The 26,683-nt window shown below is 42.4% G+C and overlaps 4 protein-coding genes across 4 annotated transcripts in view; 3 read left to right on the top strand and 1 right to left on the bottom strand.

Moving 5' to 3' along the window:
* dnajc17 (DnaJ (Hsp40) homolog, subfamily C, member 17) overlaps nt 1–1,712 on the bottom strand; it is a 39,944-nt gene extending 38,232 nt beyond the window's left edge. The window contains exon 1 of the mRNA XM_015970293.3: nt 1,298–1,712. Within this exon, the coding sequence (XP_015825779.3) occupies nt 1,298–1,378 (81 nt within the window). The 5' untranslated portion in view covers nt 1,379–1,712. The remainder of the gene's footprint in view (nt 1–1,297) is intronic.
* A 2,796-nt stretch (nt 1,713–4,508) lies between these two features.
* Nucleotides 4,509–11,207, top strand: inf2 (inverted formin 2). Its single transcript, XM_015970289.3, has 5 exons — nt 4,509–5,020; nt 8,010–8,414; nt 10,192–10,307; nt 10,392–10,551; nt 11,170–11,207. The coding sequence occupies exons 2-5, from the start codon at nt 8,021–8,023 to the stop codon at nt 11,205–11,207; spliced, it is 708 nt and encodes a 235-aa protein (XP_015825775.1). The 5' UTR covers nt 4,509–5,020; nt 8,010–8,020.
* A 7-nt stretch (nt 11,208–11,214) lies between these two features.
* LOC107392462 (inverted formin 2) lies at nt 11,215–21,555 on the top strand. The gene is made up of 16 exons (XM_070546680.1): nt 11,215–11,472; nt 11,542–11,674; nt 11,840–12,466; nt 13,677–13,822; nt 13,912–13,973; nt 14,054–14,156; nt 14,237–14,322; nt 16,126–16,226; nt 16,305–16,375; nt 16,447–16,554; nt 16,643–16,713; nt 16,799–16,919; nt 18,330–18,494; nt 18,758–18,860; nt 18,938–19,090; nt 19,994–21,555. The coding sequence occupies exons 1-16, from the start codon at nt 11,383–11,385 to the stop codon at nt 20,911–20,913; spliced, it is 3,060 nt and encodes a 1,019-aa protein (XP_070402781.1). The 5' UTR covers nt 11,215–11,382; the 3' UTR covers nt 20,914–21,555.
* On the top strand, nt 20,943–26,588 carry adss1 (adenylosuccinate synthase 1). Its single transcript, XM_015970292.3, has 14 exons — nt 20,943–21,079; nt 21,598–22,424; nt 23,143–23,245; nt 23,324–23,386; nt 23,460–23,510; nt 23,591–23,657; nt 23,726–23,833; nt 23,912–23,993; nt 24,890–25,016; nt 25,094–25,248; nt 25,665–25,789; nt 25,985–26,082; nt 26,168–26,317; nt 26,435–26,588. Exons 2-14 carry the CDS (start codon nt 22,236–22,238, stop codon nt 26,485–26,487), a joined length of 1,371 nt encoding a protein of 456 aa, XP_015825778.1. The 5' UTR covers nt 20,943–21,079; nt 21,598–22,235; the 3' UTR covers nt 26,488–26,588.
* Nucleotides 26,589–26,683: the final 95 nt, after the last annotated feature.

The following is a 26,683-nucleotide window of genomic DNA, read 5'->3' as shown; positions in this document are numbered from 1 at the left end:
TCTTAGACAGCATTTCACCGAGCAATCTGTGGTAGGTACAACTCCGATGGCAATCCACTTTCAGTCGTTAACTCAAAATCTCTGACACGCCTGAATTCCTATCAAGAACAGCATTAGTGATAATAGAAAAGCTCCAGAGGACATACACAGAAGCAAAAGTCCCTACACCAAAGCTGTAAAACACTGCATTTACGTAGAAGTTGATGTGACTGAACCCACATTAACTGGCCATGGGATGAGTTTCCTCCTTTTCTCAGTGATTAACAGCATGTTTGAAGATGTGAACCAAACAAATGGGATAATTTGACCATCTGATGATATTTCTCACAGATTTGATTGATTTCTTTTCTTAAGCCCTGCTGATTTAATGTAAGGCACAAAGAGACAAATCCACTATCTCTCTCAGCCATCAGCAGACCTTTCAGCAGCAGCCCTCTCAGTTCTGGTGCTTCAGCTCAGCCCAAGCCACAACCGCCGACTTCCTCAGGGATAACCCTCTTGGGAGGAGAACACTTTGAAATCTAATTAAGAAATTAACTTCCTCCCTTGTTTTGGCAGGGATTTTAATATCCCTTCAGGCCAGTGGATTTTTGATAGAGAGGTGGTCGGAGGAAAAAGGCAGGATTCAGAACAACATGATTAACCGCTTAAGGCTGGGAGTAAAAAAAAGAGAGGGAATGAAGAAGGGTGGTTTGCAATGACCTGAGAATCAGAAGTGAAATTTGACTTCTGCTATTTTTGCAGATGAGGGTCATCTTTAGAAAATACTCATCTGCTCCTCCAAGCTTAAATAAGATAAATCAAAATAAGACTAAGCGTGTTGATTTATATACATCTGTGCTGTTTAACATTCACTGTTTTTAAACGTCATGGGGACGTTTGAGTCGCACACAAGGAGCTCACTGGTGCAACATCGCCATCTCGTGTCCATTCTGTGGTACTACAACAATGCGAATTTTAGCCTTTAGCTAGTTTGTCTGTTTTGTGTCCTTTGTTTCTATCATATCGATTCTTACCCATCAGGTATTGGACCTATATGCATCACGTTTGCTCTGAGTGATAACACGCACCATGTTTACGGTAAATTATAAGCACAGACGGAAAGAAAATGGGAATACAAGCAGTATGCTAACATACTGCTAGCATTCTGCTAAAAACAAAAAGCCTTTATATTAAACAGCCTTTTTCCTCGCCCACTGAATAAAAAATAGAATAAACATTTTCCAACAGTGTCTAACGATCTGCTAACAGCCAGAGGCAAAGCTGGTATTTGTTTATTTATCATTCACTTACGTACCTCTTTAGATGTAGCAGTATTTTCAATACCGAGTAAACCATAGAGGTCCATCTGTAAGATTTCCTTAGCTTTCCCAGACATTTTGTTAAACACAAACTACTTTAACATCAAAGATAAAAGGAGGGGATAGATACGGTTGTTTACAGTGTTTAACAGCGGGCAGCGTTAGGGTTATTTGTGTTTGCTGCAGCTTATTTGGGGCAGCACGAGTTTGTTTGACGTTTACAACCTTTCAACCCGGAAGTGCTATGCTTGCTGGGAAATGTGGTTGTTCGCTGTATCTCTGTGTCTGGCTTTTTGTTGCTTTGATAATTGATTATCTCGGTTTGTTGGTTTGAGTCTCTAACTTTTAAATAAAACCATACAGCTATAATTTTAATGTTATTTTCTCAAAAATATATACACAGGTGTTTTGTGTTCATTAGGCAAAACTAAATTGTTTTAGGTTAGATTTAGTGGTTTATCAGACTGACATTTATGAAATAATTACTTTTTTTAATAATTTGGGGCTCATCATTCTATAGTCAGTAGGATTATTCAAAAGAGGAAATTTCATAAAGACGTTACATCTTTGCTACAACAGTTCAATAGACTGAACAGGTTGTTTGTAAGTGATGGAAATTATGCATCACTTTTTATCAACTGTAAACCACCCCTGTGGTTTATGGTTGGTTTAAAGCAGCAGGGCCTGCATACCTTAGAGTCAACCAAATGCCTTCCAGAGTAAAACCATCTGTCAAACAGAGGAGGTTTGGTCCTAATTGTGTCACACAAGAAAACAATAATCCCAGCAGTAAATCTGCAGTAGAATGACGGCACAAGCAAAGAGCAAAGATGCATTTCATCATTAATGTTCTTTTGGCAGCACACTCAACCAGTGTTTGTAATTAGCTGTTTTATTTACCAAAACATAGAAAACCTTTTTATCAACACATAGATCAATCCATTTAAAAGTGTCAATTTTAAATGTTTACATCCTTCTTGATTTGATGATCATAAAAGGTAAAAATCTGAACAGCAAAGACTTTTTCTCAAAATAAAGAAGTAATAAAGGCATTGGTAAATATTTTTGTAAGTTTGTGAATGTTTGATGGTTTACATTGATAATTGCTGTTTTGCAATAAAGAAATGAAATGTTGGTTTTACTACAAGTTACTGGCAAAATTCAACAAAATTGAACCTCATTCAATTATTTCAGTAATTTCATTTAAAGGTGAAACTAATACATGAGGTAGACTCGTTACATGCAAGTCCAGATATTTTAAGTCTTCATTTGTTATAATTTGGATTACAGCCCAAAATTCAAAATCTCAGACAGAATGTTGTGAAAAGGTTCACGCTCTAGGTGTCACACTTTTATCAGCTAATGAATCCAGAACACCTGCAAAGGGTTCCTGGGCCTTTAGATGGTCTCTCGGTCTAAACTGGATTACTGAAATAAATGAACTTTTTTGCACCATATTCTAGTTTTTGCTGATCTGCATCTCAAAAAGTTGGTGTTTTGTCTGGAAAAAGCTTTTATTTTCTAAAGTTTTGTTTTTTATTCTTGGTCTTCTGGTTTTTCCAGGATTTCTCCAATAAGCACAATAAAGGGAAGTTTAGTGAATCCTCTAACTTACCCAAAGAAGGTTTTGCAGATGCATCCAGAGGTTGAGGGCCAGTTTATGTCCATAAATATTTTGGCCGTGCACTTTCACAGCATTAAAAGGGCACTAAACAAAGATGTTGACTTTGATGATTACGTGATTATAGCTGCTGTGTTTCATGATCCTGTTCTTCAAGCTCAGTTAGTGTTTATAATGAGTTCATAATATTTACTCAGTGGTCTGTTTAAATATGGCGTTCTCATGAGTGAGCATTATTTTCTCTGGAAAAGCCTGGAGCTGTGGCATGCTCAAGTGTTTTTGTTTCTATTTTGCTTTTGGTTTCTCACTCCACCCTGTGGTTGGAAACTTTTTTATTATTATTTTGGTGACTAAACCCTTTGGTTGTGTGTTGATGTCCTTGTTTTCTAAAGAAGCTCAGATTCAGAGATTGTTTTTGTGTTTTTCTGAGACGGTGAAATTCCTCCAAGTTAAATAGTTCGAACTACCTCCTCAACACACGTTTCTCACTGAAAAGATTAAAGATAACAAAAGCCTGAGGCTACTCTAGCAAAAGCATTCCTAAAGCTGTAAAGAAACAAATCAGAGAGTTCATTAAATTGTGTCAATGACCGTGTTTTTGTGTATCTAACACATTAAATCAAAGTAAACGCTTTAAATTAATAAAAGAAAATGTGTATTTTTTCTAAATGACCCACATGCAGATTACTTCTTGTTCATTATATTATGAGCTGTCAGTCTAGCTAAAGTCTGGACACGTTGTCTGAAAATAACCAGGTTTGAAACTCAGATTATAATCGGACTGTCTCTGCTTTCAGGGTTTGGGGGAATTTGGGAACTCCTGTCTAGATGATGGGATGGTTTATGTGGCAGGAGGAGGGCTCAGCTCCTGGATCAACTCAGCATCACAGAAACCGCTTGAAGTTACACAACTACAGACACGTCAGGACCGGAAATCATCCAGCCTTCCTTTCAAAACAAAAGCCTGAACGAACTTTACAGGGAAACCCGACACCGGTTTATGAGACTAAAACTGAAAATATGTTTTTTATTTCAGCCATTAGCTGCTCTGTTAGGGAAAATTAAGCATATATTTTGTTTCAATATGTTTATGTTAGAGTAATGTTGATAAATCCTAGCTTATTTATTTATTTGTTTATTTATTTATTTGTTTGTTTGTTTGTTTGTTTGTTTGTTTGTTTACTGGTGAGGAAACTTTTTTGGGTGAAATTAATTTTTCTTGTTTGGAGCAGAGTACATTTGGGGGAAAAGTAAAAGAAACTCAGAAGTGCACATGTTTATGATAAATAGTTTATTTTCTCCAGGGGTGGAATGAAAATCCACAGTTCTGCGTACGAATGTCTATTCAACACTAGCTGCTGCACCATTTCTGTCATTACTTTGAACACAAACAATAAAAAACTGAATTAGAAAGCCTTATCAATGCAGTAAATGCTGTGAGTCTATTAATATGACACACACACGATGTGTTTGACAAAAACACGTCAAAATGAGAGACACAAAATAAATGTACTGAGAATAAAACAAAGATAAAGCAGGTACATTTAAAATTCTGCAACATTATGCACACACAGGTGCAGAAACAGTCGTATGTGTCAGAAAGGTTTGTGGAGCTTGGAGGGATTTTTCCCTAAATGCCGTTTTCCAATGCAACACCCTGAAGCTAAAACTGGTTTGATTTGAATCTTTACTTGATAAGCGAGTATCGCTTTTGAGGAGGGCAATGCAGGAATTCTGGATACCGAAGATAAATAATAGAAACAATCTTAAACCACATTTAACAGGAGAAAAAAAAGCTTTAAATTGGTTTAGCCATCCTCCTTTTATTTTGAAAGGTGTAACCGGATATTGAAGAGTAGTGATGCAGCTTTTGTCATCCCGTTGGTCTTCACCATCGGTCTTCACCAATGGTCTTCACAAGTGATTAAAAGCTCTGGGGCGGTGGATGTTAGATGCTGCCGCCCGAATTCCTGACCAGATCACCGGATGTCATCATCCTTCTGAGGCGGACAAACATCTGGAAGACCGAGTGGTCCTCTGCATGGGGGTCTGAGCTGAGGAAGGACGCGATTCTTCTGTTTCTATGGAATAAAACCAGGTATGGATTCAGCTTGTGATTCATAACAGTGATGCAACAGCGTGTTTTATCTCCCGTTATGCAGAAAATCCGCAGCGCAAAACCAGCGGTGCCTCATATTTAAAAAATCCGCTATTTCACGTCTCCTATAATGTCCCGGTGCCTGATGCAGGCTGGAACCACGACTTAGTCCTGTCGATCTATTTAGGCTCCAATAAACTGTCACTTGTCTCACTTGGACAGAATAAAAGGAAAAACGTGGGAGAAATTAAATATTTTAGTCCCAAATCTACTGTCTGGGGGCTATTTGGACACTTTGCGGTGACACGTATTTAAAAATGTGCTCATGTTCCACCAGCGTCTGGAAACATCACCAGTCAGAAAATAGGGAGAAAAGAAACCAAAATCACCCTGTTCCAAAATAGTTTAACTAAAAATGTGCTTGCAGACTTAACAGACACTCCCTTTAACAAAATAAAAGGGAGGGGAATGTTTTAGGAGGAGCACCAGATGTCAATTAATTTACATGCTCAGTCAGCAGTAAGACATAAACAGTTAAATCATCATTTTAGTGCAAAATGTCTTTGCAAAAAACGTGTTAACTTGTGTGAGATCTGAAAAAATTCTACTGGTGATAATATGCAAAACATAATTACAATATGCAGCATATGCCTCAGGGGAAATGAATCCGAGGAGATGTTTCTGCACATTCAGGAGTGTTGGTGCTGTACTGTAGCAGTGGGCTGCTGCTGTGTGGGTGGGCGGTGCAACCAGAGGAGATGAGTGGGCTTGTCCTGCGAGCTGTGAATCAGCTTGCTATTAGCAGAACATGTGGGAGCTCTTGCAGACAAGGTCAGCCACTGAAGTAAAACGCAGGTTTAGGCTGCAGAACTGAAAAGACTCTACTTTTTCATTCCTTAAAGTAAAAGATGGTGGTATTTCATAAGCGGAAATCCCACTGTCAGACTGGGCTGTTTGTCAAGTTTCCTGTTCTGGGAAAGTCCTTTCCTTCCCTTTGTCAAACTTCCCTACCCATGCTCTCGGCTCAGTCTCACTCCAGAAGCGTCCCAGTCGTAAATTTGACTTTTCTAGAAATGAAATCCATCCAACAAAAACTCTCAGTGCATTTTGATGAACCCCAAGCTGTGAAAAATCTCCAGTTCCAGGCGTGAACTTACAACTTTTGTTCCTTGGCTTGCAATGAACACGAAAGCACGATGTACTGGAGAATCAGAGTGTTGGAAGTAGCCTCAGTCTTATTAGCCTGAAAGGGGGGGGGGGGGGGGGGCAGGGAGCATTCCATCCCTTGTATGCCAAACAAGCGCAGCTCTGAAGGCTATTGAGAAGGCCTTTTGTAAAAACACCATTGTCTGACTGCTCGCTGCCACGGTAACACTCTCACACTGGCAGCAGGACGAGAACGTTGCAGACAGAAATGACAAGTGCCTCGCCAGAAAATGTGAGAGAATAAAATCCTGATTTTTTTTTACCTTGACTCCACGCTGTGAACTAAAATCTAATTTGTCAGATTTTTCACAAGTCGGTACTTCTGTTCTTTTCCAAATGCTTTGAGAAGAAGTGTCTCATCCAGGCAACTTGCAGGCTGCGCATACAGCAACTGTTGCACTAGTACCAAATAAAATACATTCAGTCTGATTCACGCCCACGACCTTTGAGTGTTGCATTTTCCACAAATATTACTAAGTGCCTCATTTGTGCATGCTGTTCATTCCAAATGTGAACAACAGGAGAAATATTCATTCACACAGAAACAAAAAACCCAAGAAAACTGGTAAAGTCTTGAATTACATCATTCTATTCTTGTATTTGAGCTGGAATTCCTACAGTTTACATTTATTAGTGTGGGAATGTGTCCTGCTTGCTTACGTAGCAGAGCACACATTTCTAAGGTTTATAGGAGGGCGACCGTGCTCTGAGGAAGAGCCAGAAGAGTCCAATCGTATGACGTCAACGACTCTGTTTATGTCTGCACATGAAATCGTTCTGTGTTTCTGCACGTGTGTGTTTATTTACTGAGTTTCCACATGCGTACCTTGTTAAATAAGCATAAACACAGATTTACAGTCAAATAATAACTAATACATGAGCGCCTTTCTGAATCAGAGGACTCAAACCAAATTCCTAATCCGTGAACCACCGCCGCCCCATTTAACACAAAGTTTCTTTGCGTTGGTAATTAGGATTTATTTACACAAAAAAACTATGAAAAAAACAGTGTTTTACTATTTAAAAAGCTTTTATTAGTTCTAATAATAATGATAATAGTAATTTATAGCAATTATAAAATTCCTTGCCTGAGTTGTGGGGTGGGCTTCTTCAAAAATTTTGTGGGACAAATTTTGTCTCAAGATATTTTCTCAGTCGTCATGAGGATCTGGAGCCTTCGTGCAGACTCAGATGTGTGAGGAGACGACTTTGGGACAAGTTGGAGACAAATTAGCCTAAATAGTGACTGATTAGAGACAAACAAATTTAATCTAAACACAAGTTAGGACATTGTGTGACTAAACTGAGACAATTTCACATTTTATCTGCAGTTTTAATAAACCCGGGGGTTAAGTTAAAGTAGAATGAAAGTTTGTGTTCGTTTGTGTCTCCAGTTAGGAAAGATCATAAAGAAAACCTCAGAAATTTGAATCCAGGGAGCCGGGCATGTGGCGCATCAGACAAAAGCTGGGTCTGGCTTTGTGTGTGAGGCTTTTGCCTCTGAGCTTAGGTTGGATTGTGAGCCAGAGCAGCTGATGACTGGACTGCTGACATATCTTTTACTCAAACTGCCGACTGGTCACTTCCTATTCTTTATTTCTTCTGATAAAGCCATTTGTTGGCCTGCTTCCTCTAGTTTTACACAGCAGTGACTCCACTGTTTACATACTGGACAAGATTATTGGATATCGCTCCCTAACAGGCACCAAATGCTGTCCAAGAGTCAAATTTTCGTCTTTTTAAAAGAAGAAACATCAACATGTTTTATCGATTTCTCTTCCAGCTTTAACAAACATGTCGATAAGAGATGGGAAAAACAAATGGGCTGCGGTCAGGGATCGCCTGGGCTCCTCTCAGGACTCCGACACGCAGCAAGAGGCCAATCTGGAGAGCGCTGATCCAGAGCTGTGCATCAGACTGCTGCAGGTCCCCACCGTAGTGAACTACTCCGGGCTGAAGCGTCGCCTGGAAGGCAGCGACCAGACGTGGATGGTGCAGTTCCTGGAGCTGAGCGGGCTGGATCTCCTCCTGGAGGCTCTGGACCGGCTCTCGGGCCGGGGATGCTCTCGCATCGCGGACGCGTTGCTGCAGCTCACGTGTGTCAGCTGCGTCCGTGCAGTGATGAACTCGTCGGCAGGGATCCACTTCATCATAGAGAATGAGGGATACATCCGGAAGCTGTCGAAAGGTCGGCTAAAGTTTTTGATGTGTGTGGAAAAAAGAGCCAGGCGTTTCAGCAAACAAGCTCATACTTGAATTCAGTTAAATCCAGTTTTTTTAATAAAGCACCAGTTCACTAGAGTAGTCTCAAGGTACTTTACAAAAGAGACTTTCTAATTGAACCTACTTGTCTGTGCCCTGAGGGCATTCCATTAAATGTTTCCAATGAAAGAAAACCCAACAGATTACATGGAATCACTGACTTGTTGTTTCAGAGACTTTACAGCAATCCCGATGCTACGCCAACATGTAGCAACAGTGGAGAGAGGAAAAAATGCCCCTTTAAAGACCAAGTTCACTAGGTTTTTTTTTTCAACACATTTGCAGTGAGGTGATCTCTGTGGGAAAGACTGCAGATTTTGGAGACTTATTTCCTGTTATTCGGAAATCTCGCCTCTGATTGGCTAACAGCAATTCAACACTTCCTGTGCCTCCATTTGCTCTGCAACGTTGATGTTTCATCTCCACAAATAACACAAGCATGAAGAATTTCTGCCGTGTGGTGGAGTTGCTAGTGCTAACAGTTAGCTTCTACTAGCTAAGATGTGCTCTGCTGTTTCCTGGATGCTAAACCAACAACAGCCTTCCCCTTCATGAGCCAAGATGGTGAATCCTAGCCTGGCAAGCCAGACTAAATAAATGTATTATTTAGTCTGGCCACGCTCCATTGACGGCTCTCAGTTGTGGGGCGGGTTCTACCGTTGTCTTTCAAATGATCTCCACATTCCACTGGACAATGAATGTGACGTGCTCTTGTTTCACTCTGTTGCATCATCCCACCCACCAGGCATATAGAGTGCCCTGATTGGCCCACAAAGCGGATAAAGCTCTGTGATTTGTTCACTAAGCAGATAGAGCACTATGATTGGCCCACCATTATGGACCAATCACAGCTCTTTATGTGTTTGAAACCCCTCTAGAGAGCTGTGATTGGCTAGCCAGAGTCCTGGTAGGAGCTGCTGAGGTTCCAATGGAGCATGCCTAGACCATTCTTTGCAAAGCAAGAATTTGGTCTAGTTCACTAGGCTAGGTGAATCCATGAATGCTAATTTGACACTATGACATGCTAATGTCAGGCTTTCCTAACATGAGCGTTTCTCTGTCTTTTTTTTAATTCATCATCAGCTAATGCAAGAAAAAGGGGTACAAGACTATTTTCACATTTGCCTGCATGTTAAACTCAGAGTGGCTGATCATATTTCAAAAATCACAAAAGACGTTTTGTTAGTGAACTTGGTCTTTAACAGGAAGAAACCTCCAGCCGAACCTGCCGACTGGGGCTTTTACAGCTAAATAAGCTCATTTTTTACATGGCGATGCACTTGATCAGGCAGTTTTATGATTCATCCTGCTGAGCTGATTTTCCTCGTGTGCACGGGCAGTATGATGAGAATCGCTTCAGGAAATTGCAGAACATAATTTCCCACCCCCTGCAGGTTCAGCTAATATAATGAGTATCTTAGGTGTGTTCTTACTGTGTCGTGGTTCTAATTCCATGCTTTCGTTCTTTTTTAAACACAGAAACAGTTTTGTTTACCTGTTTTGTAGCTACAGTTTCGCCGACGGCTGCCGGCTTCTTCAGGCTGACGCTGATGGTCAGAAGAAGCCGGCAGCCGTCGGCGAAACTGTAGCTACAAAACAGGTAAACAAAACTGTTTCTGTGTTTAAAAAAGAACGAAAGCATGGTAATATAATGAGTATTGACATGAACCTGTATTCATGTCTTTGACCTCAATAATCCACAGCCCTGGACACCTCTAACATCATGGTGAAGAAGCAGGTGTTTGAGCTCCTGGCAGCCCTCAGCATCTTCTCTGCAGAAGGTCACTGCCTGGCTCTTGACGCCCTGGATCATTATAAGGCAAGCAGATAATTACGGTGAAAATCTATGGGTTGGTTTTCATGCAGAAGAAACGTTACATCTGTGGTTTCCCCCCCTCTTTAGGGCTTGAAGACGCAGCAGTATCGCTTCAGCGTGATCATGAATGAGCTGCAGGCCACGGATAATGTCCCGTACATGGTCACACTCCTGAGTGTCATCAACGCACTCATCTTCAGCACAGACGAGCTGAGACAGAGAGACAGGATGAGAAAGGAGTTCATCGGTGAGTCCGTTTGAGCATTTTCTTAATAAATTGACACTAAAGGCAAAAGATGAAAGCAGGCCAACAGCAGGGGCTCAGTTACAAATTTCTTTGTCATTAGGTCTTGGCTAAGAATAGGCCTAATGGCCTCATTCTCACTTTGACACAATGCCTGAGAACAAAACGTGGCGACATTTGTGTTTTTGTGGGTTTGGCGCCGGAGAGAGAGAGGCTGACAGAAATTTCTGTGGAGAGGAAATGTAAGCATCCTGCGACTGATGGAGCTAAATTCAACAAGGGAGATTTGTATCGGATGTTTGAGATAAATCTGAATACAAAAGCTTACAAAAACTGTTTTGATATAAAAGAAATCCATCTGCTTCATACACATTTTAATAAAACTGTTACTTCCTTCACAATTCGCTGAACCCAGATCAGTTCCCAGCACCTAAAAGCAATCAGCCACCTGATTGGCCACACCTCTTTTGCAATTACTCACCTGTGATGTTCTCACACATCCATGAAGCTTTCTTACTCCGGCGACTAAAAGACTGTTCTGTTAAGACAAACTTTCTCTGAAGCAAAGCTTATTTAAATCATTAATTTTAGGAGTGTGATTTATTGCATATGATTCTGCAGGCCTGCAGCTACTTGATATGCTCCCAAAATTGAGGTGAGTCATCAAAGATTCCTTGTTTATCCAAGCAAATCACTGCCATGCATAATGACAAACTTATTTTGCTTTTAACATCCAAACTAAGTTGATTTTATTTAATTCTATGTTAATGTTTGGTACGTAGGGAGCAGGAGGATGAAGATTTGATCATTCAATGCGAAGCCTTCGAAGAGGCGATGGCTGAGGATGAGGAAGAGCTGCTGAGAGTCTATGGAGGAATAGACATGAGTAATCACCTGGATGTCTTTACTGCACTTTTCAACAAGGTGGGAGCAAAAACGCCGAGATTAAAGCAGATGGATGACAGATGTGATGCTAACTGGTGTTGCACATAGGTGAGCAGCTCTCCAGCTTCCCTCCAGCTGCTCTCCATCCTGCAGACGTTGCTGGTGCTCGGACCAGGCCGCACGGATATCTGGCTGGCTCTGGAGGCCGTCACTAACAGAGCCATACTCCTCGCCCAGGACTGTGAGTCAGCAGCACAACGATAAATTCACTCGGAGCAGCACTCTGAGGCTAATGGTCTGATTAATGCATGAAGGGAAACGATTAACCAGGAAAACAGATTTGAATGCAACACCGGAGGCTGATGGGGGAAACGTTTATGGGTGTTGTGTGGATTTCTTTCTCCAGCTCAGATGGAGTCGAGTGAGAAGATCATGCAGAGGCTGGTGGTTGTCAAACGGAGGAGCTGCGTAGGTCATCACGAGGTAGACGGGCTCGTGGCGAAAATGGACAAGGCCGTTCAGACGGATGGCAAAAACGAGCCACGTGTCACATCTCAGAAGCCATTGTGTGTTCCTCCTTCTCTTCCTCCTCTTCTATCTGGAGGACTTGGGAGTCCCCCACCACCCCCTCCTCCTCCTCCACCACCTCTTCCTGGAGGACTTGGGAGTCCCCCACCACCCCCTCCTCCTCCTCCACCACCTCTTCCTGGAGGACTTGGGAGTCCCCCACCACCCCCTCCTCCACCGCCTCTTCCTGGAGGACTTGGGAGTCCCCCACCACCCCCTCCTCCTCCTCCACCACCTCTTCCTGGAGGGCTTGGCAGTCCCCCACCACCACCTCCTCCACCAATGCCTGGAATGCCTCCTCCACCACCTCCATTATCGGGGATGGGGGGTGCACCTCTACCACCTCCTACTGGCCTGATAGTGGCGCAGACCAGCCAGGCCCTGGGGGCCAATGCCCCAACGCCAAGCAGATGTCCCACTTTGAAGATGAAGAAGCTCAACTGGCAGAAACTTCGATTCGTTACAGGCAAGTGTGAAATACACAGATTTTAGTTTATCGAAATTATTTTATGAAAATACATTTAATGCATCACCCAAATGGCAGATATATGTAATCCTATTGATCGCTTCATTCCCTGTCCTAGATATAAAGCAGAAATCTGGAGTTTTTCTCAGAGGGCACCATCTAGAGGTGGAAAAATGCATTACACATTTTAGCCCATCTCTGCTTCCATGATGCAGCTTTACGATGTATTCATATATTTGACTTCCTTGTTTATAAACTCTGCAACTGTTCAACATCCAAGTTGCACCGTTAAAGCCGGTCTGGGGCAAACGGTCCGTGGGCTTTTCTTTACCTTTGAGCAGAAGCAGGCAGTCGTCAAATCTGTATTTTGTGTGATTGACATCTCTACGTAAGCAGGTGTCTTAAGGCTATTGGCTAATCCGGAGTGGCAATCGGTTCAAATTGCATGGGGCTCTATAAGACGGGAGGCAGGCTTAGCAAAAACAAATCGACATATTTCCTACATTTTATCACAGAATAGGGTCAGACGTTCATTTTTACTGAATATTACTTTTTTATCAAAAGGGGAAATCTAGTGTTCTGTATCAAGTTCTGTTTTATTAAATTTTGTGAAGGGCACATGCAAAGTAGGACTTCCATTGTTTTGCTGTGCATTAAATCCTGAACACAACAGCAAGGATGTTTTGAATTTGACATTCAAAGCAAATTGTTTTTAGTTTGCGGATCTGTAAATCGGAGCTCAAACTGCCAGTTTTTTAGTAAAGGAACAGAGTTTATATTTTAGTAGCAAATTTTTTACTTTCAATCTCAAGCCAGCAAACGGCAAAGCTTGCAGATGTACGTATGTATTGAATGTGTTCCATATTTTTCTTTGAACATAAAAGTAGGGATTTAAGTTGATTTGGCACTTTTCTCTTTACAGTTGGCAACAAAAACCACCTGTCAGTTACAGGCATTAATTTCTCACATGAATTGCAGTTTTCGCACAAATGTGTCAGACTCCTACATTTTGGTTCATATCTGGATGCAAATAGCTGAACTTGTCACGCTGTCAAACCTGAAAGCATGAAAATGCCTCTAGAATGATGCACAGGGCTTTCTACTTGAATCTTTACTTTACAGTGTGAACATGATGATGTGGCTCATTTCAGTTACAAAATGAAACCCTGTTGGATCATATCAGGTTATATTCTTCCCTCCTTGAACACAGATGGCCCGTCCATGTGGGCCACGGTTCAGAAAGAACCGCCTCCCCGCGAGCCCAACTACAGCAGTATCGAACAGCTGTTCTGTCTCCCGGTGACTGAACCCAAAGACAAGGGGGCAACTACTCCTGCTAAGAAGGAGCCTAAAGAGGTGGGACTGTTCAAAGGATGCAGAACAAACACTACGGATTTAAAATAAAAATAAACTTTCTAACTAGTGTCCCTTTTTCTTCTGTTTAGATCACATTCATTGATCCAAAGAAAAACTTGAATATGAACATCTTTCTTAAGCAGTTCAAGTGGTGAGCTCCTACAAGCAATATTTTTAGGAGTCTCAAATGTTTGCCTGTTAATAAGTCTCTAACTTTGGCGTTATGTGCAGCACAAATGAGGAGTTTGTAGCCATGATCCAAAACGCAGATCGCAGTAAGTTTGATGTTGAGGCGCTGAAACAGCTTGTTAAGCTCCTGCCAGAGAAACATGAGGTTTGTGCCACAAACATAAGTCTTTGCACTCATCTGAGTCTAAAACCATTTTGAACATTTCTTTTGTTTTTTTTAATTAGATTGAGAATTTGAAATCTTTCCAAGGAGAAAAAGACAAGCTGGCAAACGTTGATCGTTTTTACACCTCCCTGCTGACTGTGCCTTGGTAACTATCAACCTTATTTATAATTTAAAGGGTAACTAAACCCAAAGATGACTTTTTTGCTTATACACTGGATAATTGGGTCTCTCCAAAAGCAGTATTTCTTTCTGCGCATTTTATGACATGTTGGTGTAAACTTGATTAAATCTAGAATCTAGGTCTAATCGTAATGCTGCCCCGTGTGGCACAACTGTGGCTACTTCATTTGAAAGTTGCGATTGACTAGGACTGGTACAGTTTACGCTTCCCGGTCCCACCCACCCACGCAGGAAGCGTCATTTGGAAGCATAGGATGTCCAAGGAACGTCCCGGCTTTCTCGCTTCTGATTGGCTGAAAGGGCTCTCTTACTATTGGCTGTTAGAGGAAAGTTTTTCCTCGCTCCAGGATTTTTAGGTTTACAGCCCGATCTTGAGGGGGTTTTGAACATTTCCTAAAAATCCATTCTGATGCATTTGCACACACCTAGTTTACTGGGGTTAGTGTTTCGACAAGTTGTTGCGTGTAGTTAAACAAATAACATCCAATAGCCAATCAGGGGCGAGAAAGGCGGGATCTTCCTTTGACATACCATTCCAAATGGAGCTCCCTGGAGATTCCCCACACTTGGCCTTGCTCCTCCGTGCCTCCTGGCAACGCCCACTTTCATAGCACTTTTCAAATTTTTACTAGGGGAGGAGTTATATTATCTGATGGTGTGCAATCCCTCTTTAAAGCAACACTTAAGTTTCCTGTTTCTCCCCCATTAGTTGAAAGCAGAATTATAACAACCCTGCAGCAGCCTGCTGTTGCTAGTGCTAATGAGCTAATGCTTAAGTGAGCCATCTGATATTAAATAAGTTACAAATTAAAAATCTACACTGTTGGACAACAAAATATTACAAGTTCAGTAGCAACAAGGCCAGGTCACTATCAGTCTGTGATTTCATAGCCTCTTTCAGCTCCCTATAAATTGGTGTAAGCCGAGCCAATGTTCTCTGTCTTTAGCTCTTTCCTTCACCTCCAAAGACATTACTATTACTTCCGGGCTCTACCATGATGCCAAAAAGTTATTTTTGTGCTTTTTGACAGTCCACAAAGTGAAAGTTGTTATATGTGCTACCATCACTGCAGACGGCTTGACGCACAGCAGGTAGATCTTTCCACTGGGGCTGAACTGAACAGTAGAACTCATTCACTGCCAGCCGTTTCCTGATTGCTAACGGCCTTCGCTGCCAGCGTTTCTCACCGTTTTTACTGTTTTTAAGAGTCACAGAATGTTGCACGCTAGGATGATGTCGACGCCAAAACGACCAAAACAAAGGGGAGACTCACCTCTTAGATCAGGAAGAATCTGCGTGTTTCGAGCGTTATCCGTTCTTTCATGGTCCATTGTTGAATTGTGATCGACAGACGCTTTTCCGGTTCGCACCTCACTTTTTTTTTACAGGAACGGCCCAAAACGATCTAACACATGGATGTTCTGCTTCCTGATCCCGTGACGTATGCGGATGAAGATCGGCTTCAGGGCTGAGATGTTTGTTCTCTCAGCGCGGGGGCTCGTTCCGATGCTCAAACAGTAAAAAAATGCAAACTGGCAGTGAACGGTTGGATCGAACGGTTGGATCTAAAATGACGACTTTAGTCGTCAATGGCAGTGAATGGGTTAAAGTTCGGTTTCTGGTCAGCAGATGACTGCAGAGCGCTGTTAAATGTAAGGTTTCTCAAGTTTATGGCTCAAGAACCACTGAAACCAGATTGAAAGCAACAGCTTAACAGTGTTTAACTCTTCTGATTTAATCCACATTTACCCTGCTCTCCTGCTTCAGTTATCAGCTGAGAATTGAGTGTATGCTGTTGTGTGAGGAGACGGCATCCATGTTGGAGATGCTCCAACCTAAAGTGAAGCTGGTAGAGGAGGCCTGCCAGTGTAAGTAAAAAACATGTGCATCACTAGTTGAAACGTGCCTCAGGCAGCTAAACTAACATGCTGAAAAACTTCCTGCAGCTCTGAAGGTGAGCACTCTGGTCCCGAGCTTCTGCAGACTCATCCTTGACGTTGGAAATTTTCTCAATTACGTAAGAACCTCTCGAATTTGAGCTGACATTTAGTAATGGCGTGCATTTTAAATTACTCCTCTGCTTTTCAGGGAAGTCACACAGGGAACGCAGAGGGGTTCAAGATCAGCTCTCTGCTCAAGCTCACGGAGACGAAGGCCAACAAGAGTCGGATCACACTGCTTCATCACATCCTGGAGGTATGCAAATTGACTGACAGCTGCCATAACCTTTTTTTTTAATCCCATCTTCGAGCTTAATCACTCATTCTGTGACTTGTTTTCAAAGGAGGCAGAGGTGAACCACCCAGAGCTGTTGGCACTGCCAGATGAGATACAGAAATGTGGAAAAGCAGCAGGGTAGTGGAATCTTTTCTACTTGAGCTTTTTTTTTTTTCGGTAGATCTGTGAGAAATGCACAACAAGCTTCTAACTTTATTTTCAGAATTAATCTGGATTCGATTCAGGCCGAGACGGGTGCTTTGCTCAAACAGCTGAATGCAGCTGCCAAGAAAGTCTCCAACTCTGTGGATGAGGTGAAGGAGCAGTATGTGAAAGTTATTGAGGTAAAGGTGTTATTAATTTTATTTTATTTTTTAAATGTGTAAATGGAGTCCCTGATCCACTGCAAACCCGCCTTCTAGGGTTGCTTGTGCTTCCTCGCCATCTCGCTGTGTTGCTGCAGCTTTTTTAAGTTTCTGTACCTGACAAGTTTTTATGGGGGACAGTGAATATTTTTGGCTGGCACATAGGGGTTGTATGAACTAGTCGACTAGTCACTTCACTGCTCTGTAGTGACTTTTTATGCCTGTCATCGACTGGTCGCTGTCACGTGATAATGACCGACAAGATGCAGTCCTCGGAAAAGACAGCAGGTGACGAGCTCCTGCGCGTCGGGAGGCGGAGGCTACACGCTGTGCCAGAGCGTCGGTACCGACACCCGCCGTAAAACAGACATTTAACCAAATTGTGACCTTTACCCTCTTGCAATTTAACCTTCCCCTCACCCCCATCCTAACCTTAATCAGCTTGCGCATGCAAAGCTCTGATCGTTGACACACTCCACAGACATCTGCGTCCTGAGCACGGCCACAGTAACATTATCAAATCAGGTGTCACCACCTCAAAAACTAATTTAACACGCGATCGTTCATGTCGGCTCATTTCCTTTTATGTTTTCTGTCTTTTATTTGTGCCTGATGCGTTTCGCTGCTGTGGAGCGGGGCGCATCACCTGTTTTGTCCTCCGGTGACGCACCTCACTGATGTGGCCGGCGAGCAGCGAGCACTCCGCTGTTTTTGCGGTCGGTAGATCTTTTAGAACTGCAGTTCAAAGGTAACTCATAAGGTGAATATATATGAACCCAGGTAGCAGTTTTTCTTTAGGATTGAGAGGAGATGCAGGAAGATAATAAACAGAGACAGGACAGAAAAATAGTCACATAAAAACAAGTTAGTTTTTGTACCTGCTGGTTGCAACAAACACACACTGAAGGTAATCAGAAGTGAGGAACAGAAAATGAAATAATTATTTTAATGTTTAGAGCAGCAGGAACTCCGAGAGGCTGCAGGCGCATCAGTGAGTTTGCGGCTGCTGCGCAGGGGAAGGGGGAGAGGGATGAAGCGGAGCAGTGTAGATGCAGAAACTACCGTTAAAAGAGAGATGTTTAACTTTGAAAATGTGGGCGCAATTTTAATCTTAAAACTCCAGCGAACCCCACCCCCACCCCCCCACCCCTGGCCGCTTCAGGTGTATGACGTCATCGACTAGTCGACCCGATTTTAATTACTTGACTGTCGACTTTAAAAAAAGTTAAGTCATGCAGCCCCTACTGGCACAGTAACTATGGGAGTGTTTAGCCCGTGGCAATGCATTGCACGCCCCTTTTTTATTTTTAAAATATATATTTGGTAGAGTCCAGCTTTTTTCAAGCAGCTGGGTGTTATCCTTAAACGTTTACTGCTCTTTGACTACAGGAAAACATAAAAGCATGTCAAGATTTAAGTGAACGCTTCACTGAGATTGAGACGAAGAGAGGAGATCTGGCTGTCTACTTATGCGAAGACGTTCATCAGCTGTCGCTCGAAGACCTCTTCGGAACCTTCAGGACTTTCCGAGACCTTTTCATCAAGGCGCTGAAGGTTAGGGAGGACGTTTGTCAGTTTAGGATAACTTATAATTAAAGCTCTAAACGCTGTTTTATTTAGCGCCTGCTTGAGTTTGCAGCACAGTTGAGACAGCCTAATAATTGTGGGAGTGGAGCTTTGTTTGAAGTATGTGTATCAATAGACTGAAGAATCACTGACGGATGTTCAGCTTTCCACCCAACTGACACAATGACAAACTGCCTTCAATCTTTTGTGCTTTGGCACTGATGGTGACATTTTTTCTTTCATGATGAAAGGAAAACAAGATGAGGAAAGAACAAGCTGCTAAGGCTGAGAAGAGAAAGAAGCAGCTGGCAGAAGATGAGTCCAAGAGACGGAAAGGGGAAAATGGAAAAATTAGTAAGTAGAAAGCTGTTTAGTGGAGATCTCAAGTGAAACATAAGGTTTGGTCTTAAGTTTCAAATTCTTTGTTTCAGTCACGAAAAGCATTATGCCCCCGAATGACGGCTGCATCATTGATCACCTGCTGGCAGATATCAGGAAAGGGTTCAGCCTGAGAAAGACCCGGCCAAGGTGCGATTCGGAAAGCCTCCCTTCTAGTGAAATGCGTAGAGGTGCCTGCCCACCTGGTAAGGAAAGAGATGGTGGTCTCCATCTGCTGTTCCTAGCCCTGATCCACTGCAAACCTGGTTGCTTGTGCTTCCTCGCCATCTGGCTTTGTTGCTGCAGCTTTTTTTAAAGTTTCTGGCAACAGTGGTGCTTAAGGGGGGGGGGGTCAGTGAATATTTTGGGGTGCACACTAATGGGAGTGTTTAGCCTGTGGCAATGCATTGCATTCCCTCTTTCATTAAAAAGCAATATGCATCAAACACATTTACCACAAACTTAGACCAGGTTCACTGAGAAACCCATCTTACGTAAAATGCTGGCGGAGTGAAAAGTTTTCCACCCCTATTTCCCGCATTAGTTTCCACTGGAAGATGGACGGGAAACTCTGATTAGAAAAGCCACTCAGGTCTACATCACTTTGAAAATTAGCATTCATGGACATGCTCACCTTGGTTAGACGGGCAAGGCTGTTGATGTAGCCTCCAGGAAAGAATGGGCCACATCTCAGCTAGCAAAAGCTAACAGTTAGCATTAGCAACACCACAACATGGCAGAACTCCTTCAGGTTTGTTATTTGTGTAATAAACAGTCAATGGTAGTTGTATTGCTGTTAGCCAATCAGAGGTGAGATGTCAGATATCAGGAAAAACACTCCAAAACCTGCCGTCATCAACTCTGCTCTGGCTAAATTTTAGTTCCTGAAACAGGAGCGTGAGCTGCTTCCCCACAGATCAGCTGACGAGGCATTCATTTATACTAAACCACTATAAATATGTGGGGGGGCCGTGTCAGTGAAGTGACCATGCCCCTCCCTGTAGCCCCCCTTTTGGGCACCACTGTCTTGCAAGCATTTTATTTTCTCGCCTTGTTTCTCCTTTTATTTGCGTGAACCTCCAAAAGTACATTTTGCATCTCTCTTCCAGGTTCAAGTGTGAAGGCTGCAGACGAAAAAAACGCAGAAGCGACCATTACCTCCTCTCCCACCAAACCTCTGACAGAGGATCTCCAGCCACCCGCAGCAGGCGGAGTGAACGGCTTCACCAGCCCCTCAGAACAGACTCTCCCAGCTCCTCAGACCGCTGTGCCTCCAAACAACGCCACAGGAGAGCCAGCCATAATGACGCAGACCCCTCCAGAAGAGCCAACGTTGCTGCAGGATGGTCCACCTCCACCACTATCTCACGTTAAGGCCCAAGTCCCACCGTGTCTGTCCACAAATGGCTTTTCATTAGATTTGACAGAGACGAGCATCCTCAGTCCATCATCGCTGTCAGATTCAGGCCGGCTGGAGGATGTGATGGACGGCTCGTCTGGTCTCGTATCGGAGAAGGTGACGCCTGAGGAGACCGCAGATGGAAACGGAAGCACTCGCATCCGAGCGTCGGACAACGTGAAACTGAGCAGTGAAAGCAGTGGAATTGAAGATGGGGACACTAGTTACGAACAAAGCCTTTTATCAGAAGCCGTGGAACAAAGGATGAGTGAAGTGAAGGAATGCAAGATAGTGAAAACATGTAGTGGAGATGAAGTTCTGAGTGAGGAACATTCAGAGCTTCAAGTCTGTGTGGTTGCGTTCGATGAAAGAATCGGTAGATGTGACGTCCCAGATGGACCGGACCCCGACAATCTGCCATCGGCTTCTGAAAAATCTAATGAGCCCATGCGAAAGAAACAGTCGAAGCTTTTTAAACGAAGCAAAAAGACGGCTAATCAAGGTAATCTATCTATTCGCCTAAATAAAGATCACGCTTGCAATGCTAGTCTCTTGATGTCCTTTAAAGGGAAATCTGTACTTATTTTGCTTCTATTGCAGCTAATTTATCTGATGATTTGTCTGTTTTAATGTGTATTTTATTGATGCTGCAGCCATTGGGTTGCAGATTTAGCAGTAAAAGTGGATTTAACATTGGTCCATGTGCTTGAATGCTCTTGTTTCTGATTCTCTGAATCACAAGGTAACAGTGGGAAAGGACATGCTAAACATAAAACAGGCTGTGTGTTGCAGTGAGGTAGGTGGGTGGCAAATCCCAAACCCGGAATACCGTGATGAACTCCGTCATCGTCAGCGCTATGTGCCAATAACTCATCTGTCGGTCTAACTGGAATCTGGATTTCATTTGTCTGTGTTGTCTAACTTGACACTTGCTCGCTCTTAACTTTCCTCAAACTCATTGGTTATCATGCTGACACGTTGCAGTGTTGAAGCTAATATTAATCAACCCTGGAGGAAGCTGCACGGTCATTGTGGACCGAGTTGTGCCATGAAAGCTGTCACTTTTGTGTCCGCTCCGTCCATATTTACTTGTCCATCCTCTAAATCTGCCCAGTCTCGTGCTTCCTGCAATCTTTGCTTGTTGTTCCTGCATTCAGTGAATGCTGATGTTTAATTTATTAACCACTAAAGCAGAAAGTTGAAAAGTGCCTTTAATTTATCAATTTTTATCTGTAAATGTGTTTTTAAAGTTATTAAAGTTTTTTTAAAATATGTTTGATTCTCTATTCATTTCAGTCTGTTTGCCTTTTATAGGTGATGTCAGAAGAAAGAAATCAAGAGGAAAAAAATGTTGAATTCCAAAAGGAGTTCTGAACTGGACATGAAATTTTAATGAAAATAGGTTTCTGGAAGGTTCTCTTCTACAGAAAGGGCTGGATTTCTCAGCGTGGGTGTTAAAATGTCACTTAATGTAAATGGGTTTCTTTTGTGAACTGATCTAAAAAAAAGTGTAAAAAAAATGAATGTACTTTATATATTTATATGTTTGTATAATTGTAATAGGTGAAATGATGTTTTTGCTATAAACTCTGGTGAATCTAAAGGACTCAAGCAAAAAAAAGTGTTGGTGTCAAATATTTAACTTAAAACTTCTTGTGTCTTAATTTCTTAGATTCTGATTATTAATGGATTGTAACTTTTGCTGTTGAGTATATTTTAATAAAATTGTACTGTTTTCCTTGTTTCTGTCCAATTATGCAGGATAAAAAAATAATAAAATATGATATAAAACGTGGGGTTCCCTCCATAGTTTCCTGTCTGAAGCCTTTTCTCAGCGATCGCTGCAACGCTGCGTGCATGTGCGTCATCGGCTCTGGAGTTACACATATGGCAATGCTTCTCTTGAGGGGAGCTTAGTCTCCTTGAGACGGGAAGCCAAAGCAGCCGCCGTCATGTCGCTCAGCTGGTCGTCCAAAGATCAAAAGATAACGAACCAACCCGCCGCCGCGGGACAGAAGCGGCCGCGCAATGACGCGGGGAACAGAGTGACGGTGGTGCTCGGTGCGCAGTGGGGAGATGAGGGAAAGGGGAAAGTTGTCGACTTACTGGCGACTGAAGCTGACATTGTCTGCAGATGTCAGGTAAATGTCTGCATTTGATTCCATTATTTTAGCCTATTTTTGTTCCCAAATGTTGGATCCGCTTGGATATGTGGAAGAGCGCAACACTTAAGTATCCGAAGGAGAACTCTTGAATTCATGCTATCTTACCAACCACATCGCTTAAAATAAAATATGTGCCATTTTCCAACTGATTTCATTGATCAGTTGATAATTCAGAGAACAGGCTGTTCCAAATGTCTCCATTAATTGCTGTTTGGATGTTGGGAGTTGTGCGTAAATTTGGTTTGATTAAATCTGAAGACGAAAATAATCCCTTAAAAACGTTTTTAAAAAGGAAATAAGCTAGATATGTCTGTCTGTCTAAGTACACGTGACACTCAACTCTCCAGAGGTCACTCCTGCGCAGGGACAGGCACTGAAACCTGTCAACAGTTGGGGTGTTATGCTGTTTCCACTGACAGGACCGGTACCCTGTGTCCTAACGGATTGAAAGCCCCGCCCTGCAGGCTGAAGAGGTCACATTCTCGAGCTGGCTTGATATTTGAGAAGGCCAAGCCGGTGTAAGGGGGGACAGGAGGGTCACCAGTGGCCAAGTCTGTTAAATTAAGTGCTGGAGCTGCTTGTCAGACTGCAGGACAAACTGTCTCGTCACCTTCTGGTGAAAATGAAACAATACATGTCCAGTACTTTCTGAGCTGATGCTGAAGATGGTTAATATTTACCCTTTGGTCTGCAGGGAGGCAACAATGCAGGACACACAGTGGTCGTGGATGGCAAAGAGTATGATTTCCACCTTCTCCCCAGTGGAATCATCAACACCAAAAGCATTTCACTCATAGGTAAAGCATTCAAAGCTTCACGAGAGGACGCCATTAATGGCGTTTAATCACCTGACTGCTTTTCCTTTGCTCTTCCAGGTAACGGAGTGGTCATACATCTACCTGGATTGTTTGAAGAGGGAGATAAGAATGAGAAGAAAGGTTATTTTTCAGTGTGAAACGCTTTAATGGAGAAGTGTGTTCTTGCTGATGTAACTTTTAATTCTGTCATCAGGTCTGAGAGGCTGGGAGAAGAGACTGATTGTTTCAGACAGAGCTCACATTGGTATGAACGTTCTTTGAGGAAGTTTCTTTAATCCAATCATGAATCACTTTTGGTGTAAATAATATATTTCAATCTCACAGTTTTTGATTTCCACCAAGTCGTTGATGGCTTACAGGAAACTGAAAGACAAGCACAAGAAGGAAAAAGGTAAGACGAAGTACTCAGAATGGCTGAAGTTGCACACAGACATTAATCAGGTGGTTTGATTTGTGCAGCATTGGAACAACAAAGAAGGGCATTGGACCTGCGTACTCCAGCAAAGCATCTCGAATTGGTCTGCGTGTCTGTGACCTCCTGGGTGACTTCAGTGACTTCTCAACTAGGTAGCAGCAAAACGGATCCGTTGAGTCAGACTTATTCACCGGGGAGAAATAATGTATGTGGTTTTCACTGCCTTTCAGATTTAAGAACCTTGTTCGTCATTATCAGTCCATGCACCCATCCTTGACAGTTGACACTGAAGACCAGCTAAAGAAACTAAAGGTAGAAAAAGATTTTGTTTGCTTTTTTTTGCACTATTTATGCTTATCCTTGTGTGTGTGTGTGTGTGTGTGTGTGCGTGCGTGCGTGCGTGCGTGCGTGCGTGCGTGCGTGCGTGCGCGCGTGCGTGCGTGTGTGTGTGTGTGCCGGAGGATGTGTTGTGAAGGGGTTTTTATTGTCAGACTGTTTTTAAAATTCTGTGGATGGGAGGGAATGTGGATATGCGGGGCCTTTTTAATTTGTTAAGCACTTTGTGTTGCATGTATTGCATGATTAAGTGGTATATGAATAAAGTTTGATTGACTGATTGATTGATTGATTGATGTGTAAACGATGCAAGGATCTGAGAGGTTTTGTAAAAAAGATACAAGAAAAAATTATTAAAGGGTACATTTTTCTTTAATTATAATAGTTCAATGGTCAGTACAAAACATTTTTGTGATGCTTTTTACACTAAATCCCTCTCGCCTAAAGCAATTTCAGCATTTTTATTCTTGACCGTTTCAGCGCTTTCTAGACTGAGCTGTTTCAGGGCCCTGTCACTTTAAGAAAATAAGCAGGAGTTGGCCACGCCCACCCATCCCCTCTTCAGGCTACTATAAGATGAGCACCTTCGATATTTGGGAGGGACTCGAAGTAGAGCTGCTGCTCCTCCAGCAACACATGAGAGGAAGTTCTACAATTTGTCCAAAAATGGGAACTTTTTGAAACAGCTTGCTTGAGGGATCTAATTCATGAAACAAAACACTGACAGAAAACTGTTGCTTGTTTTTTTTTCATGTTTGGAGTGTTCATAGAGGCAGTAGAGACTCACACGGCAGCACAAAAGGATGCAAAAACATTGAGTTTTTCATTATAAGTCTCCTTTAATGATGGTTTCTGGTTTCTTGGCATTGCAGGATTACGCAGAAAGATTGCGCCCAATGGTGAGAGACGGAGTTTATTACATGTATGAAGCTCTTCATGGACCACCGAAGAGGATTCTCGTTGAAGGGGCGAATGCTGCTCTGCTTGACATTGACTTTGGTAATCTTTTATTCCAAAAACATTTGTTGCATGACATGTTTTAGTGTTATTGCAATGCACTAAAGCATCTTTTGCAGGCACTTATCCTTTTGTGACATCATCAAACTGCACTGTGGGAGGGGTGTGCACCGGTCTCGGGATCCCTCCACTCAATATTGGTGATGTGTTTGGTGTGGCCAAGGCCTACAGCACCAGGGTGGGAATCGGAGCCTTCCCTACGGAACAACTCAACGTAAGAGCTGGTTTGCAGGCTTTTAGGAGAAAATAATGCAGGAAATATTGTTTTATTTAGAAAAAGCCTGATATGTACAGTGTGTGGGAGCATTTTGACTCAGTGCAGCTGTTAGTTTTTGTGAGAGATGCGCTCTTTAGCTCTTTCTCAGATCACATGCTGCACAGAAAAATTCAGGGCCAGATTCTGGGTTAAGGATATTTTTACTGTACCAGTCGGGATTATGTTACCTGTTACTGGAACGGACCGTAAAGACAAAGGTCAAGATGTTTTAACTTCACCTCATTGTAGTCTGTACTATAGTACTTGCATTGCTTTACTGTGTATTTTTAGACGTCCATAGGTTCATTAAACAGATATTTACATCCACAAAGGAACTGAAACGTTTTTCTCCTGATTTCTCCTGATTTCTGCAGGCTGCTGGAGAGTTATTGCAGACGAGGGGTCATGAGGTGGGCGTAACTACAGGGAGGAAGCGGCGCTGCGGCTGGTTGGATCTCGTCATTATGCGATATGCCCACATGATTAATGGCTTTACAGCGTGAGTGGCAGGAGAAGTTTAGGCAGATCACCAGGTTTTCCTTTATTGTAGTTGTTGTGTTTGGCTATAGCCTGGCAAGCCATCTTAAACATGTGAATTGCAAAGCAAGAATTTGGTCTAGTTTACTGGGCTAGTGTTTGGCTGTTGTTGCAACATTTGTATAGAAATCTAAAAATGTTGTCACGTTTCCCACAGCATTGCTTTAACAAAGCTTGATATTCTGGATGTGCTGGATGAGATTAAAGTTGGAATTGCCTACAAACTCAATGGGAAGAGAATTCCTCATTTCCCAGGTAACAAAAAGCCGAGTTACAGTCCTAGATTTAATATTTAGTCTGAAAAGTTTGTGATAGTTGCATTTTTCTTCATTTTTTTAAGCCAACATGGATATTTTGCACAAAGTGGAAGTTGAGTATGAGACCTTTCCCGGGTGGAAGACTGACACATCTACAGCCAGGAAGTGGAATGATCTTCCAGCCAAAGCACAGAACTATATAAGATTCATTGAGAACCACATTGGAGTACCCAGTATGTATTTATCTCTGCAGATCAGTCAAAGTAAATAGCAAGACTGCATATAACCCATTAGGTGGCTTTTTTAGAAATTTGTTTTTATAATCTGTGTGTTTCTTTCTCTCTTTCTAGTCAAGTGGGTTGGTGTTGGAAAGTCCAGAGAGTGCATGATCCAGATGTTCTAAACCAAACTTTGACTTGAAGAAAACTGTGACAAAATGGGGCATTTTTCCACCACAAACACAATGTTTTCCTCAAACAATAAAAAGATATCTGTCAAATCTCATAGCACTGTTGGCTGTGTGTCTGCTGTTTCTTCTCATACTCTATTAAATTATTCTTTAATTCAGTTATTCAGAGTATGAATCCATTTCCACTCAC

This window comes from Nothobranchius furzeri, chromosome 18 (genome assembly GCF_043380555.1).
Source record: "Nothobranchius furzeri strain GRZ-AD chromosome 18, NfurGRZ-RIMD1, whole genome shotgun sequence".
Lineage (NCBI taxonomy): Eukaryota > Metazoa > Chordata > Actinopteri > Cyprinodontiformes > Nothobranchiidae > Nothobranchius > Nothobranchius furzeri.
This window is presented reverse-complemented; position numbering and strand designations above follow the sequence as displayed.